Here is a 15,998-nt window from a genome sequence, read left to right on the forward strand (position 1 = left end):
TCCCGGCTGGGGTGTGTGGTCCTGGGGGGTCCCGGCTGGGGTGTGTGGTCCTGCGGGGTCCTGGCTGGGGTCTGTGGATCCAGGGGGGATTCCAGGCTGGGGTCGGTGTTCCGCGCGGGGTCTCCGGTCCTGCAGGCGTGCGGCGTGGCAGCGGGCCCGGGAGGGGGGTGGGGTGGGGGTCCCGGCAGGCCAGGGCGGTTCGGGGCGGTCCGGGGCGGTCCGGGGGCGGTCCGGGACGGTCGCATTTCCGCCGGCCGTCCGGGCGGGCGCAGAGTCCCGCGAGCGGCGCGGAAGCGGCGGCGGCTGCGCTGGCGGGGCAGCCATGTCGCCATTGTCTGCGTTGTGGGCGGCCCTGCGGGTCTACGCGGCCGGCGCCGCCGTGATCCTGGAGCAGCTGCTGCGGCGCTGCCGCGGGGGCTTCCCGGAGCCAGGTCAGCGGGGCGGGGCGGGGGTCGGTGCTCCGGGGACCCGGGGGGCGCGGGGCGGGGGCACGGGGGCTCCGCATGACCTTGACGAGGCTGTGGCGCGGCCGCTCCAGTGGGGGCGCTCCCGGAAGTAGGGCCGGGCGGGGGTCGCGGTGGGGTCGCGGGTCGGGGTCCGGGATGGGGGGGCGTGCGCGCCTGGGACCTTCCGGCCCCGCGCTTCCGGTCCCCTCTCCCCGGCTCCCCCGCGCTCCGCGCGCCCGGCCGGGCCCGGCCCTTCCCTCCGCGCGCGCTTGGCCTCCCCGCGTGCCCCGGGCCGGGCTCTCATCGAGAAACCCCGCGCAACCCCACCCCGTACCCCGACACCTCCTGGGCATGGTCGGGGCCTGCACGCCCCGCGCCCCACAGCTCACACAGCTCCGCCCGGCGCCCGGGGTCGGCCAGTGACCGCGCGCCCCTCAGGCCCAGGACGGGAGGAGGGGACGACCCGGGGACCTCCACCCCCACCCACCCCAGGGTAAGTGAGGACGGGCCTTTCACCCGAGGGGGTGGCTTCGCGGGCACTGGGGAGCCGGGGACGTCTCGGGGGGTAGCGCAGGCCCGTTAAGCGGCAACTTCGTTTGTGACTGCCTGTGTAAACATCTCTGAGTCACTCCAACTTTGCGGACCCGTTCGCTGTCTCAACACGTCAGTGAGGCCCTTACTGTGTTTTGTCTGTGTAGATTATTCAGAGATTTACATGTTCACAATTTATTAATTTTTTAAAATAGAGACAGGGTTTCACCATGTTGGCCAGGCTGGTCTCGAACTCCTGACTTCAGGTGATCCTCCTGTCTCGGCCTACCAAAGTGCTGGGATTACAGGCGTGAGCCACCGCGCCTGGCCCAGAATTTATTTAAAAAAAAAATTTTTTTTTTTTTTAAATCGGAAGTACACACAAAGCCTTGCTGTGTTGCCCAGGCCACTTTGGAACTCCTGGGCCCAAGTGGTCCTCTTGCCTTGACCTCCCAAAGTGCCGGGATTACAGCTGTGAGCTGCCACACCCATCGAATGTTTCAAAATTTTTTCTCGAGATAGGGTCTTGCTCTGCTGCCAAAAACTTGTCTGAACTTGTCGGCTGAAGCAATCCTGCCTGGCTCTTCAAAGTCGTGGGATTACAGACGTGAGCCACCAAGTCCAGCCGATGTTTTAAATTTTTTGTAGAGATGGCCTCTTATCTTGTTGCCCAGGCTGGTCTCGAACCCGTGGCCTCCAGCAATCCTCCAGCCTGGGCCTCCCAAACCGCTGGGATTACTGCTCTGAGCCCATATTCTCAATTGACACCTAGAAACCTGTATGCAATTATTTGTGAACTGGTATCAAGGGAATAATTCTGTATTAGGTTAAATGACACTTTGTTTCAAAAGTAACAGTTTTCCTAAACAGAGTGGTCAGAGGGAAGTGTCTTCAGCCTCCTGCCTAAGAAGACAGCTGTTATTTCTGCCTGTGCGGGTAGAAGGTTTCATGGCAGGCCAGGAGGCCAGGTGGAAGAGCGTAGGTACCTTGTTGTGAAATGACTTTCATCTTCCACTGTGTACCCACAGAGCGAACGCCCAGGGGTCCCAGGGCCACACTGTGAGAAGCGTGCCTGGAGTGGATTTATTTATTTATTTATTTTTTGAGACAGAGCCTCGCTCTGTAACCCAGGCTGGAGTGCAGTGGCGCGATCTTGGCTCACTGCAACCTCTGCCTCCTGGGTTGTAGCGATTCTTGTGCCTCAGCCTCCCGAGTAGTGGGAACTAAAGGCGCATGCCACCACAGCAGGCTGATTTTTGTATTTGTAGTAGAGCCGGGATTTCACTATATTGGCCAGGCTGATCTCGAACTCCTGACCTCAAGTGATGTGCCCGCCTCAGCCTCCCTAAGGTGCTGGCGGTGGATGTTTTTAAATGAGGCTCACTTTCTCCTGCCTCTGGAGCTAGAGGAAAAGAGCTTGAAGTCTTCTGTGAGCTAAGCTTTTGTTTTTCTGCCAGACTGGCCTTCAGTAACCCAGTCAGCATAATTAGAGCTGCAGAGAAGGAGCATAAAGGAATTGTACTCAGGCCTGGGGAGGTCGGGAGAGCTCGTTTGTTTGAAGGAAGTAATCATTTGCAAGGTGAAGGGTTTACAGCGGGGGAACAATTTTGCAGATTATGTTTATCTGGGCAGTTTTGCTTACCGAAAGGTCCCTTTAAACCTCCTACGCGGCCTGTGTGTGCCCTGGTGAAGAGGCAGCATTACACTGAGAGTTCAGTTTGAATGCGCCAGGGCCCCTGCGGCAGCGGGCCTGCAGCCCACCGAAATGCTGGTCGTTCAAAAGCTTGCTCTTGGTGCATGAGAAAGGAGGGCTGCATGCTTCTTTTTTTCCCTCTCGGTTTACTGATTAAACAGTTGTTAAAGCCGCTGGTGAGTGAGCTCACGTGTCTGCCAGGGGACTCTGTACCCCGGGAGTGTCGGAACAGAATGGCCTTCTCTAAAGATTAACTTTCGTAGCTTGCCCTGATCCTGCCGCTTCCTGTGTATGGATTAAAAATAATTTTCCATACTGGTGGAGGAATGGCCTTTTCCTCTGTCTGCGGGTGGCTAGCTTGGTAAATGGCATTTGCCATTTGCCTCTAACTGGTAGGCTTTCACTGCTGACCAGGAAGCAAACTTCGTCCAGGGCATGTGAGCTGAAGCTGTTTGAGTATCCAAGAGGGCCAGTTTCCCCACCGCAGACTGGAAGCCATGGCAGTTTTTTCGTAGAATTTCCAAATGGAGTGGGTTCTTAGCTATCTTATGACTTACACTGTGTGAGGAGGAAGAAATTGCCGGTGGAATCCACTCCTCCTCAATGGTGTTTTCTTACAGCCCATCGTGGAAAAACCAGATAATTACAAATTAATCATTGATGTTGATCATGCCTTTACAAAGGGGGTTGAGAAGCAAATCCAGAATTCCGCTAAGAGGGTCTGTCTCTGTTTCTAAGACCATCCACGTGGCCCATTCAGTAACATGTATCTATCTGTTGGTGGGATTTTAGAATAGATGATTTAATCAGTGTATGTAATATCCTAATATGACATCAACACTTGAACGTCGATATGGCCTGAAACCCATTGAACGTGCTCGCATTGACTAAAGCATGTCTCTCCCCAGCAGTGTTAATCACAGGGTGAACTGTTTAGGAATTACATTTTCTCTGCTGCATCAATGCGTTTTGAAAAGGAGAGAAAATTGTTGATGCCTGTTGTGAAGACCAGTTCCAACACTGCACAGAATTTTTCTTAAAAGTCCTATAGTAAATAAATAATAGGCCACAGAATATTCCTTCGTGTTCTGGGATGGAAGACGGACTCGTAAATGCTGTGCCATGGGAGTGAAGTATTTACAGAAAGTATGCCAACTGGCCCACTTCTAAAGCTATTTATAGAAGTCCTAGTTTTCAAACTTTTTTTTTTTAACCTATAAAGGGAAAGTTAATTCTTGTTGGTTTTATGAATAGTGAACAGTGGCTACTAGAAATGAGGTAGAAGTAAAAACAGCAGTTTTCTAACTTCTTTTCTTTTCTTTCTTTTTTGACATGGAGTTTCACTCTTGTTGCCCAGGCTGGAGTGCAATGTCGCGATCTTTGGCTCACTGCAACCTCCGCCTCCTGGGTTCAAGCGATTTTCCTGCTTCAGCCTCCCAAGTAGCTGGGATTACAAGCACGCGCCACCATGCGCAACTAATTTTGTATTTTTAGTAGAGACGGGCTTTTACCATGTTGGCCAGGCTGGTCTTGAACTCTTGACCTTAGGTGATCTGGCCGTCTCAGCCTCCCAAAGTGCTGGGATGACAGGTGTGAGCCACCTCACCTGGCCTCCAATATCTTGATCACAGAATCCTTTTCAAAAAAATGAGACAGCAGACAGTTTTTGTGGGTTATAACAGTCAATAAGTCATCCTGTGAAGACATTAAAAAAGAAATTTAAAACATATTTAATACTTTATTTAAAAGTAATGGTAACAAGCCAATTACCTGTTACTACCAAAAAATGTATGTATATATTTATTTTTATATATTTTATTTTCATAAAACATATATATTTTTAGAATAATTTATATTTTTATATAAATATAAAATATGAATGTTATTTTTATATAATTTAGAGGTAAATTAAAACAATTTATATCTTCCTGTGAGTATATTTACATGTGTACATTTATGGGCTGTGGCGTGATGCTTTGCTGTATGTTTGCATTGTGGAAAATTAAATCAAGCTAACATCCATACCTGCTATTTTTCTTTTGTGGGAACATTTAAAATCTCTTTCAGTCATTTTATGTTTTTTGTTTCCATCGGTTATTGGGGAACAGGCAGTCTTTGGTTACATGAGTGAGTTTTTTTGGAGATTTGTGAGAGTTTGGTGCGCCCGTCACCCGAGCAGTAAACACTGCACACGAGACATTGAAAATCTCTTTTAGCTATTTTGAAACATGTAATATGCTATTAAGTACAGCTGCCATGCTGTGCAGCGGATCACTAAAACTTACTCCTCCTGTCTAACAGGACCTTGGTACCCTTTGACTTCATAGTGTATATTTATTAAATAAAAAATGACTATTTCCAAAATAACAAAAACTTAGGGAGAAGAGTGGCGGAGTTTTAGGGCTTTGTCGGCCTCACGCACGAAGGGCCAGGAGGCGGCTGGCTCCTTCCTCTGCTCCTTCACGCGGGTCCCCTGTGACGTGGCGTTCTGGTGGGAGTCAGGTGAGGCATGTCCGCTGGCCTCGCTCATGGATGTGCAGTTGGGAAGGTGAAATCGCTGGCTCCCCGAGAGCATTTTGGGCAGGGACCTCGGGGATGCTGGACTGTCCTTGAAGAATGAGGCGGGGAGAGGCTGGTTTGCAGCAATAACCTTTCTTCATGGCCCCACGTGCACGGAAGCTCTGTGAGGGAGGCAGGGAGGAGCGTCCTCACAGCCGCCAGCTCTGCCGAGCCTGTTACCTGGGTTCAGGTGGAGCCCACCTGCTGTGTGGATGGTTTTTTCCCTGGGAGTGCCATGGATTCCAGCAGCAGCACAGCAGGAGACGGGCTGGGAGGGAGCCTCCTGTGCCTCCATCCCGAGTCACTCAGGTAGGGATTCGGGAATTTCTGCTCTCAGTATAAAACTTCACGCCAAATAATCATAGTGATCATCATCATCATGATAGAATGCAGACCTTTCTTCCAGTTCCTGGGACCTCTTGCACCTAAATAACAACAATAATATTGGTTATTATAAACCAAAGAATATAAACCTGCATTCATGGTACTGTGTCCTCTTTTGGCCCAGTAATAATAACAACGATAGAACATAAACCTTTGCCCCAGGTCTTGAGGGACCTCTTTTAGCCAAATAACAATAATAATATTAATAATAACAGGATATAAACCTTTGTTCCCGGCTGGGTGCAGTGGCTTATGCCTGGCATCCCAGCCCTTCGGGAGGCTGAGGTGGGCAGATCACCTGAAGTCAGGAGTTTGAGACTAGCCTGGCCAACATGGCAAAACCCTGTGTCTACTAAAAATACCAAAAAAAGTAGGGCATGGTGGCGGGTACCTATAATCCCAGCTACTCGGGAGGCTGAGGCAGGAGGATCGCTTGAGCCCGGGAGGTGGAGGTTGCAGTGAGCCGAGATCATGCCACTGCACTCCAGCCTGGGCAACAAAGTGAGACTCTGTCTCAAAAAAACAAAACATTTCTTCACAGTACTCGGATCTCTTTCAGACCAATAATGATGATACTAATAATCATCATAATGATAATAGAATATAAACTGTTCTTCTAGGTACTGGGACCTCTTTCAGCCAAATGACAATAGTATTAATAGGATATAGACCTTTGATCCAGGTACTGGGACATCTTTTAGCCAAATGATAATGATGGCAACAATAATAATAGAACATAAACCTCTGACTCAAGTACCAGAACCTTTTTCAGTGAAATAATAATAAAATGTAACCTTTTGTTCCTTTAAAAAGGATGCTGTTGGCCAGGCACAGTAGCTCACGCCTGTAATCCCAGCCCTTTGGGAGGCCGAGGCGAGCGGGTGACCTGAGGTCAGGAGTTGGAGACCATCCTGGCCAACACGGTGAAACCCCATCTCTACTAAAAATACAGAAAATCAGCCTGGTATGCTGGCACACCTGTACTCCCAGCTACTCGGAGGCTGAGGCAGCAGGATCACTTGAACCCAGGAGGTGGAGGTTGCAGTGAGCCGAGATCGCACCACTGCACTCCAGCCTGGTGACAGAGCAAGACCCCATCTCAAAAAAAAAAAAAAAAAAAAAAAAAAAGTAGTAATAATAGAATAAAAACCTTCACTCCAGGTTCCAGAACCTTTCAGTCTAATAATAATAATAGAAGGTAAATTTTTCTTCCAGGTATTGGGACCTCTTTCAGCCAATTAATAACAACGATAATAATAGAACGTGAACGTTTGCTCAGGCACTGGGACCGCTTTCAGTGAAATCATAACAACAACAATAATAATACAGTATCAACCCTCGCCACAGCTTTCAGAACCTCTTTCAGACGAGTAACAGCAACAGAGGATGAAGTTTTGTTGCAGGTGGCAGGACCTGTGCCAGGCTAATGACAGTAATAGTAGCATGTACATCTGTCTTACAGGTCCTGGGACCTCTTTCCGTCACAAAATAACAGGATACAAGCTTTTGTTCCAGGAACGGGGACCTCTTTCAGCCCAGTAATAATACAAGGAGCAATAATAATTACAGTATAAACCTTTGTTGCTGGTACTGGGACCCCTTCCAGCCTAGTAGTAATAATAATAATAGTGGAAGATAAATCTTCCAGGTTTCAGAACCTGTTTCAGCCACATCATAATAATAGAGGTTGGGCACTTTGGCTCATGCCTGTAATACCAGCACTTTAAGAGGCTGAGGTGGCTGGACTACCTGAGGTCAGGCGTTCGAGACCAGCCTGTTCAACATGGTGAAGCCATGTCTCTACTAAAAATACAAAAATAAGCCGGGTGTGGTGGCGGGCGCCTGTAACCCCCGCTACTCGGGAGGCTGAGGCAGGAGAATTGCTTGAACCCGGGAGGTGGAGGTTGCAGTGAGCTGAGATCGCACCACTGCACTCCAGCCTGGTGACAAAGCAAGACTCTGTCTTAAAAAAATAAAAATAATAGAATGTAAACTTTTGTTTAAGGTCCTGGGACCTCTTTCAGCCTCGTCGCACAAATAATACTAATGGAGTGTCAGGCTTTTTCTCCCAAGTAGCAAAACCTGCCTCAGCCACATGATAATAAGATGATGGTGATGGTGATGTTGGAGGCTGTGGTCCAGCTCTGGCCTGTCAGTCAGGTCGGACTGACAAGGGAGCATTTCTGAGCGACACCGTGGCCCCTCGAGACCCTTTTCTGTCTCCCTTAACTGTGGTCTAGAGGCTCCAGCCTAAGTCGGCCGCAGATGACGCAGCTTGGGGGCTCCCCGTTTTCTGGAAGTCCCGGTTGCGACATTCATTCTGCTGGCTTGCTACCTCAGAACACGCCAGGGTGCTGGCATTGGTCAGAGGAACTCCATCGTCGCAGCCCGCTCCTGGGAAGTGGTGCTGCTGGGCTATGGAGATGCCCAGCTCACCCGGCACTCGGTGATTTCTCCCTAAAGAGCACAGGGCAGGCCACGAGTGACCCTGAAGATGGGGGGCTGTTCTAACACCTCCAGTCATCAGTTAGGGCAGAATCCACCTTCATAACATACTAGATGCTCCCCTCGTCTCCCAGCTGCTGGGGCTCCAGCATCCCTGGGCTTGTGGCCACATCACTTCATAGCACCTTGCTGTAATAAAGTACCAGAAACCATAGGGCTTCAAACCGTAGTTTCATGGCTGCGCTCCCTCAGTAGGGTCTCGGGGAGGATGCTTCCTGCCTCTCCCAGCTCCTGGGGGCTCCAGCATCCCTGGGCTATGGCTGCCTCCTCTGTGTGGCTGAGTCTTAACACTCCCTGTCTCTCCTTCTCAGGATGTGTTCAGTTCCTTCTGGAGGGTCTAGAGGAGGGTCCCTCCTGCCTCTCCCGGCGCCTGGGGGCTCCAGTATCCCTGGGTTCTTGGGCGCATCACTCCACTCTGCCTGGCCGCTTTCTCTGTGTGTCTGAGTCTAAAGACTCCTGTCTCTCCTTCTCAGGATGTGGACAGGTCTTTCTGGGGGCCACTCTTGGGTCCGCTGTAATTGTGTTCAGTTCCTTCTGGAGGGTCCATAACCTCCTGCCTCTCCCAGCTCCCGGGGGCTCCAGCATCCCTGGGCTTGTGGGTGCATCACTGCAGTGTCTGTCTCCTCTTCTGCCTCTTAGAAGGACACCTGTCCCTGCATTTAGGGCCCACCTATACCCCAGATGATCTCATGTCCAGATCGTTAACTAAGTAGAGCCACAACATTTCTTACAACCAAGTAAGATCTCATTCTGGGTCCTGGGCTTTAGGCTGTGGACAGATCTTCCTGTGGCCGCTGTTCAGTCCACCATGATTTTATCCAGTTCCTTCTGGAGGCTCTGGGGGAGGATCCTTCCCACTTCTCGCAGCTCCTGGGGGCTCCAGCATCCCTGGGCTTGTGGCCACAGCACTCCAGTCTCTGCTTCCATGTGACCTTCTCCTCTGTGTCTGCATCTCCTCTTCTGTTTTCTATTAAGGATACTGATCACTGCATTTAGGACCACCCTAATTGAGCACAGTCTCATCTTAAGATCCTTGCCTTAATTATTAATATATCTGCAAAGACCCTTTTCGCAAACAAAGTGCCATTCACAAGCGCCAGGTGGATACAGATTCTTTGGCAGTGGAGGACGCTCTTCAGCCCACTGTGGTCACTACTGGCATGTCCTCCTTGTGCTGGCTACATCCTGACACTGACAATGCCTGGCTGGAGAGTTTCGCTATTTACCCTTCTGAGCGCCGTATTGCAGACTTGCAGATACGCTCACATCTTTTCACAAAGCCCAGCTGCCATTTTGAGCAACCCGGTCACACAGGTGGCCCCTGAGTGCCAGCTGGAAGGCCTGGGTATGTGAGCATTCCCCATCCACAGGAACCCTGGGGGCTGGCTTCTGGGCCACCTAAGCCGGTTTCTGCACACGATGGGCATTGTGAGGGGTCCCAGGGATTGAGAAATCCATGCTCCCTCAGACTACTCCCTCGATGCTTACAGATCGAGGAGGACCCCCTGCTAAAAACAAAGCCGGCCATGTTCCACACGGCTTCATTTTAAAACGTAAAGTTTGGAAGAGTGTGAAATGCCTCTGAGCCATAGGAAAGCCAGCTTCAGCCAGATGGAGGTCCTGCGTGGCCCCTTTAAGGCAGTTAATGAAGCTCAGGTGGCATTGTACATAGATTCTTACTGTGATGGTTGGCTGTGGGGGGTCTGCCTGGTTGCTGTGGACTCTCCTATGCAGGCAGCATCCCTGAAAAAGATGTATGCAGCTTACCGGGTGCAGTGGCTCATGCCTGTATTCCCAGCACTTTGGGAGGCTGAGGCGGGCGGACCACCTGAGGTCTGGAGTTTGAGACCAGCCCGACCAACATGGAGAAACCCCGTCTCTACTAAAAATACCAAATTAAGCAGGCATGGTGGTGCATGCCTGTAATCCCAGCTACTCCGGGAGGCTGAGGCAGGAGAATCGCTTGAACCCAGGAGGTGGAGGTGCAGTGAATCGAGATTGCGCCACTGCATTCCAGCCTAGGCAACAAGAGCAAAACTCCATTTCACACACAAAAAAAACAGATCTATGCAGCTTCACCATGGTGCGGGTGCTTGGCGGAGCTCTTACAACAGGAACAATAAGCCCCTGCCATGAAAAAGGCACGGCCAGGCTGGGCGCAGTGGCTTACTCCTATAATCCCAGCACTTTGGGAGGCTGAGGTGGGTGGATCACCTGAAGTTGGGAGTTCGAGACCAGCCTGACCAACGAGGTGAAACCTCATCTCTACTAGAAATACAAAAGCCCCACCTCTACTGAAACTATAGAAACCCTGTCTCTACTAAACCTACAAAAAGTAGCTGGGTGTGATGGCCCATGCCTGTAGTTCCAGCTATTCGGGAGGCTGAGGCAGAAGAATTGCTTGAACCTGGGAGGCAGAGGTTGCAGTGAGCCAAGATTGCACAATTACACTCCAGCCTCCCTGACAGAGCAAGACTCCGTCTTAAAAAAAAAAAAAAAAAAGACACTGCCAGGTACACCCCGGCAAAAAACGCCATGCTCACTCGGAAACCTGTTTTGTCCACACGTGCAGAATGGCTGCATCAGATTGACGTGGAAGAAAGAGCGTGTTACTCCACCGCTTTGCAAAAGTGACCTGCAAGGTGCTGAGATGCTGAGTGCATGATAAATTAGATTGTTTGCTGAGAGCACTGGCAAGGAGAACTGAGCCAGGCCCCCCCAAAGCAGAAAGCTGCTCAGGGGAGACTACTGAAATAGTAGACGGTACGTGTCTATCACACACCTGTTACACTAGTCCTTCAGCGCAGGGTGTGTGACCCTGCCCCCGTGGCTCCCTCATGGAGGATGCTTTCTAGCCTGTGTGTGATCAGTGGTGAGCAGTTACCAGCTGCCTACTTGGGTCATCTTGGTTCTGTGAGAAAACACAGGACACCTGCTGTTAATAGTCATCGCCTTTTCTGGGAGAATAAACACGCGGGTCAGTGTGTGCTCTAGACCCTCAGCCCGGAATGCTGTCAGCCCCCTGGATAGTCTCACTTTGCTGTTCTATCTGGGTGTCTGCTTCTTAATGCCACATCACCGATGGGGTGGGCATCGTGAGGGCTGAGCTGGGCTTGGTAGCAGCAAGGAAGGTCGACCTGTCGGTCCCAGTGCCCTTTGCTTGAAAGCGGAGCTGCCCCGGCGGCCCGGCTGTCACCCCGGCAGGGCTCCCGCGCATGGCTGGGTGCCTTCTTACGCTGTGTTTGTCTTGGCCCGTTCCCAGCAGGTCCCCACGAATGAGTGGCAGTCCAGGAGGCAGGCTCCGGCGGGCGGAGAAGCGATGGAGAATAATAAAGGGCTGGAGAGCTCGCAGGCAGACCTGAAGCTGGTGGCGCACCCGCGCGCCAAGAGCAAGGTGTGGAAGTACTTTGGCTTCGACACCAACGCGGAGGGATGCATCCTGCAGTGGAAGAAGATCTACTGCCGCATCTGCATGGCGCAGATCGCCTACTCGGGGAACACCTCCAACCTGTCCTACCACCTGGAGAAGAACCACCCCGAGGAATTTTGCGAGTTCGTCAAGAGCAACACGGAGCAGATGCGCGAGGCCTTCGCCACTGCCTTCTCCAAGCTCAAGCCCGAGGCATCCCAGCCGCCCGGGCCCGACGCGCTGGCAGCCAAGGCCACCCACGGCCACGACAGCAAGAAGCAGCAGGAGCTGACGGCCGCCGTGCTGGGCCTCATCTGCGAGGGGCTGTACCCGGCCTCCATCGTGGACGAGCCCACCTTCAAGGTCCTGCTCAAGACCGCCGACCCCCGCTATGAGCTCCCCAGCCGCAAGTACATCTCCACCAAGGCCATCCCTGAGAAGTACGGTGCCGTCCGCGAGGTGGTCCTCAAGGAGCTGGCCGAGGCCATGTGGTGCGGCATCTCCACGGACATGTGGAGGAGCGAGAACCAGAACCGCACCTACGTGACGCTGGGCGCCCACTTCCTGGGCTCGGGCCCCCCTGGCTGCCTCTCCGTGGGCTCGCGCTGCCTCAAGACGTTCGAGGTGCCCGAGGAGAACACGGCGGAGACCATCACGCGCGTGCTCTACGAGGTCTTCATTGAGTGGGGCATCGGCGCCAAGGTGTTCGGCGCCACCACCGACTACGGCAAGGACATCGTGAAGGCCTGCTCGCTGCTGGACGTCGCGGTGCACATGCCCTGCCTGGGCCAGGCCTTCCATGCCGCCATCCAGCAGGCCTTCCGGCTCCCGAAGCTGGGCGCGCTGCTGGCGCGCTGCCGCAGACTGGTGGAGTACTTCCAGCAGTCGGCCGTGGCCATGTACATGCTGTACGAGAAGCAGAAGCAGCAGAACGCGCCGCACTGCATGCTGGTCAGCAACCGCGTGTCCTGGTGGGGCAGCACGCTGGCCATGCTGCAGCGCCTCAAGGAACAGCAGTTCGCCATCGCGGGCGTGCTGGTGGAGGACAGCAACAGCCACCACCTCATGCTGGAGGCGGGCGAGTGGGCCACCATCGATGCGCTGGTGCAGCTGCTGCAGCCCTTCAAGCAGGTGGCGGAGATGCTGTCGGCCTCCCGGTACCCGACCATCAGCATGGTGAAGCCGCTGCTGCACATGCTCCTGAACACCACGCTCAACGTCAAGGAGACAGACGCCAAGGAGCTCAGCATGGCCAAGGAGGTCATCGCCAAGGAGCTCTCCAAGACCTACCAGGAGGCCCCTGAGATCGACATGTTCCTCAACGTGGCCACCTTCCTGGACCCGCGCTACAAGCGGCTGCCCTTCCTCTCTGCCTTCGAGCGGCAGCAGGTGGAGAACCGTGTGCTGGAGGAGGCCAAGGGCCTGCTGGACAAGCTCAAGGATGGCGGCGGGGGAGGTGGGGGCGGCTACCGCCAGGCGGAGGACAAGGTCCTCCCGGCGGCCGCCCCCGAGGAGCCACCCGTGAAGAAGCTCATGCGCGCGTCCACGCCGCCGCCCACCAGCGTCATCAACAGCATGCTGGCGGAGATCTTCTGCCAGACGGGCGGCGTGGAGGACCAGGAGGAGTGGCACGCGCAGGTGCTGGAGGAGCTCAGCAACTTCAAGTCGCAGAAGGTGCTGGGCCTCAATGAGGACCCTCTCAAGTGGTGGTCCGATCGCCTGGCCCTGTTCCCCCTGCTCCCCAAGGTGCTGCAGAAGTACTGGTGCGTGGCGGCCACGCGGGTCGCACCCGAGCGTCTCTTTGGCTCCGCCGCCAACGTGGTCAGCGCCAAGAGGAACCGGCTGGCCCCTGCGCACGTGGATGAGCAGGTGTTTCTGTACGAGAACTCCCGTGGTGGCGCGGAGGCCGAGCCGGAGGACCAGGACGAGGGGGAGTGGGGCCTGGACCAGGAGCAGGTGTTCCCCCTGGGGGATGGCGTCAGCAGCGGCTTCTTTGGCATCAGAGACAGCAGCTTTCTGTAGCGAGGAGCCCTCTCGTCTTACAGGTCACCCCCTCGGGAGCCCGCTGGATGCTTTGCTGTACATACCCACCAGGTTGGCTCGGTTTTGAACCTCAGAGACCATCCACCTTCTTTGATGCCTAGTTGAGAAGGCAGAAAAAGGAAAGAGATGCCAGAAGTGAGAGAGGGCCGGGCGCCGTGGCTCACGCCTGTAATCCCAGCACTTTGGGAAGCCAAAGCCGGCGGATCACCTGAGGTCAGCAGTTCGAGACCAGAGAATTGCTTGAACCCGGGAGGCAGAGGTTGCGGTGAGCCGAGATTACTCCACTACACTCCAGCCTGGGTGATAAGAGCAAGACAGTCTCAAAAAGAAAAAAAACATGCGAGAGGCAGCTTTGCAGCGGTTTGCTTTCCTCACCTGTTCCCGGGGCCCTCCCGACTTCTGCTTGGGAATTGCCAGCGCTACTCCTGGCTTGCCACAGAGCCTGGAGGAGGGGTTCCTTCACAGACACTCAAGGCATCGCACAGCATTTCCCTTTCAGCTCCTCCCTTTGAGGGTTTCTAAGAAATATGGTAACATCCCAGGTGGCGTGGAAGGAGCCTTTCTTTCAGCACTGTCGTCCGAAGGGACTTCTGCGAACTCCGCATCAGTGCATTCATGTTTACATCCTCATGGAGGCCGGGGCCTCTCCCTTCTGAGAAACGGGGAGGAGACCTTTTAGCCAAAATGCCCTTCTTGAAAAGAGAGACCTTTTGTTTTTTTTTAACATTCGGTTAAATATGTCACAGATGATCACAAGAATGCAGTCACTTATCAGAAAGCAAACAGCAAAAAAAAAAAGAAAAAAAAAAGGAGGTGTGGAACACCTTGTATGTTGCACGGGTTGCTGGCAGACAGCGTGTTCCTTCTGTCTGCCAAAATTCATCTTGTGGAGTTGGTCCTTGAAAACTGGTCTGTCGTGGTGGCTCACGCTGAGGTCAGGAGTTCGAGACCAGCCTGGCCAACACCATGAAACCCCGTCTCTATTAAAAAATACAAAAGTTAGCCAGGCGTGGTGGCGGGTGCCTGTCATTCCAGCTACTCGGGAGGCTGAGGCAGGAGAATCGCTTGAACCTGGGAGACAGAGGTTGCATTGAGCTGAGATTGCGCCACTGCACTGCTGCCTGGGTGACAAGAGTGAAACTCTGTCTCAAAAAAAAAATAAAAAAAAAAACAACTGTGTGGCCGATGGGTCCTGAGGTTGTGTCTTCTGTGTCAGCCCTAAGAGTACAGTTCCCCCATGCAGCCAGCTTTTCCACACAGACAGGAGTGTTTCTGATTTTATTCCCGGAGAGGACTGTTGAATTTTCTCTTTTAAACTCGCTCCCATTGGGGAACTGGATTTTGAAATATTGCCACCGCAGAGTTTCTCTGTGGCTGGACTATTCTAAGTGGCTTTCATTTATTCAGGGAAACAGACATTTTCCAAGACTGACAACTACTTTTTAACCGGGGGGCGGGGTGGGGGAGGATACTTCCACGGAGTGACTGGCCCATTACGCCACGAAGCTTCGTACGTCGCTTGGATTCCACAGGCCGTGGGTTCTCTGCTTCCGTGATGACAAGCTGGGGCGGTCGGGGTGCAGGAGGGATGACCCCAGTCAGTTCCAGGCTGTGCTCTGCTGAGACCCCAAGAGCCCTGGGCCTCAGACAGTGAAGCAGGAAGTCCCTGCGTGTTCTTGGCCCCATTTTATCCTGACGTGCTGGGCGGGTGTAAGTCTGCAGAAAGTTATGTTCTGGGGAAACGCATGTAACCTGGCTGGCTTGTTATGGGAAGCGTTTCCCACGCGAACCTGCCGCCCTCTGCTCCGGGTATTCTCAGCAGAAGGCTACTGGAAGCTCACAGTGGGGTCGGCTCTGGGGTTGGCTTCTGCTGTGCCCTGAAGCTGGACACACCGGGCAGCTGTTGCCCCGTGGTGGGGGGCTCTATTCTGTAGCATCACTAATGTTCCCTTCCCGTTTTCCAGATCATTCACTTCTCATCACTCATGAAGATGCGTGCTGCTCTGGCTCTGTCTTCATTTTCCTTTTTAAGCCATTGTTCCCTCCTGAATGGTCGCCTCTTATTTAATGCTTTAAACTTGGACTCTTGTTCAATAAACCAGAGAAATAAATCGGCTCCTAATCTACCTGTTTGCTGCGCGTCCGTCTGCTCTACAGTTGCCCTGAAACCCCGACCCTGGGAGACAAGGGAGGTTTTATTTGCTTTATTTTTAATTTTGTTGTCTTCGTTTAAAAGTTTTTTCCAGGGCACCTAGTCGGTTCTGAGGTCCCTGTTCTCGTCTGTAAATCCTCCAGTTACAATGTTCTTTCGGGTTGTTTTGGCATCAGAATATCTGAGTGAATAAAGCTGGCTCCTGGTGAAAGCATTCTTTGGGAGCGGAGATTTTTGTGGGTTCCTTGACTTAGTGGTTGGTTTTGTAAACGTGGG

The 15,998-nt window shown here is 53.0% G+C and overlaps 2 protein-coding genes across 6 annotated transcripts in view; both read left to right on the plus strand.

The window, feature by feature from the left end:
- Positions 1 to 275: 275 nt before the first annotated feature.
- The window catches only part of DHRSX (dehydrogenase/reductase X-linked), a 199,933-nt gene continuing 184,210 nt past the window's right edge, over positions 276 to 15,998 (plus strand). For both annotated transcript variants that reach the window (XM_032267781.1, XM_032267780.1), the window contains exon 1: positions 276 to 431. In XM_032267781.1, the coding sequence (XP_032123672.1) occupies positions 323 to 431 (109 nt within the window). In that variant the 5' untranslated portion in view covers positions 276 to 322. The remainder of the gene's footprint in view (positions 432 to 15,998) is intronic.
- On the plus strand, positions 278 to 14,354 carry ZBED1 (zinc finger BED-type containing 1). Of its 4 annotated transcripts, none has more exons than XM_032267776.1 (2): positions 278 to 431; positions 11,384 to 14,354. In XM_032267776.1, the coding sequence occupies exon 2, from the start codon at positions 11,438 to 11,440 to the stop codon at positions 13,547 to 13,549; it is 2,112 nt and encodes a 703-aa protein (XP_032123667.1). In that variant the 5' UTR covers positions 278 to 431; positions 11,384 to 11,437; the 3' UTR covers positions 13,550 to 14,354. The 4 variants fall into 4 exon arrangements, with proteins under 4 accessions (XP_032123667.1, XP_032123668.1, XP_032123669.1 ...); XM_032267777.1 differs by having other exon boundaries at positions 301 to 431; positions 11,381 to 14,354; XM_032267778.1 differs by lacking the exon at positions 278 to 431 and adding an exon at positions 672 to 939 and having other exon boundaries at positions 11,381 to 14,354.

This window comes from Sapajus apella, unplaced genomic scaffold (genome assembly GCF_009761245.1).
Source record: "Sapajus apella isolate SASKATOON/1434 unplaced genomic scaffold, GSC_monkey_1.0 scaffold172, whole genome shotgun sequence".
NCBI classification, from domain to species: domain Eukaryota; kingdom Metazoa; phylum Chordata; class Mammalia; order Primates; family Cebidae; genus Sapajus; species Sapajus apella.

What these genes read in the sequence shown, in the direction of transcription:
- ZBED1 (XM_032267776.1), top strand. Translation starts at nt 11,438, where the DNA reads ATGGAGAATAATAAAGGGCTGGAGAGCTCGCAGGCAGACCTGAAGCTG.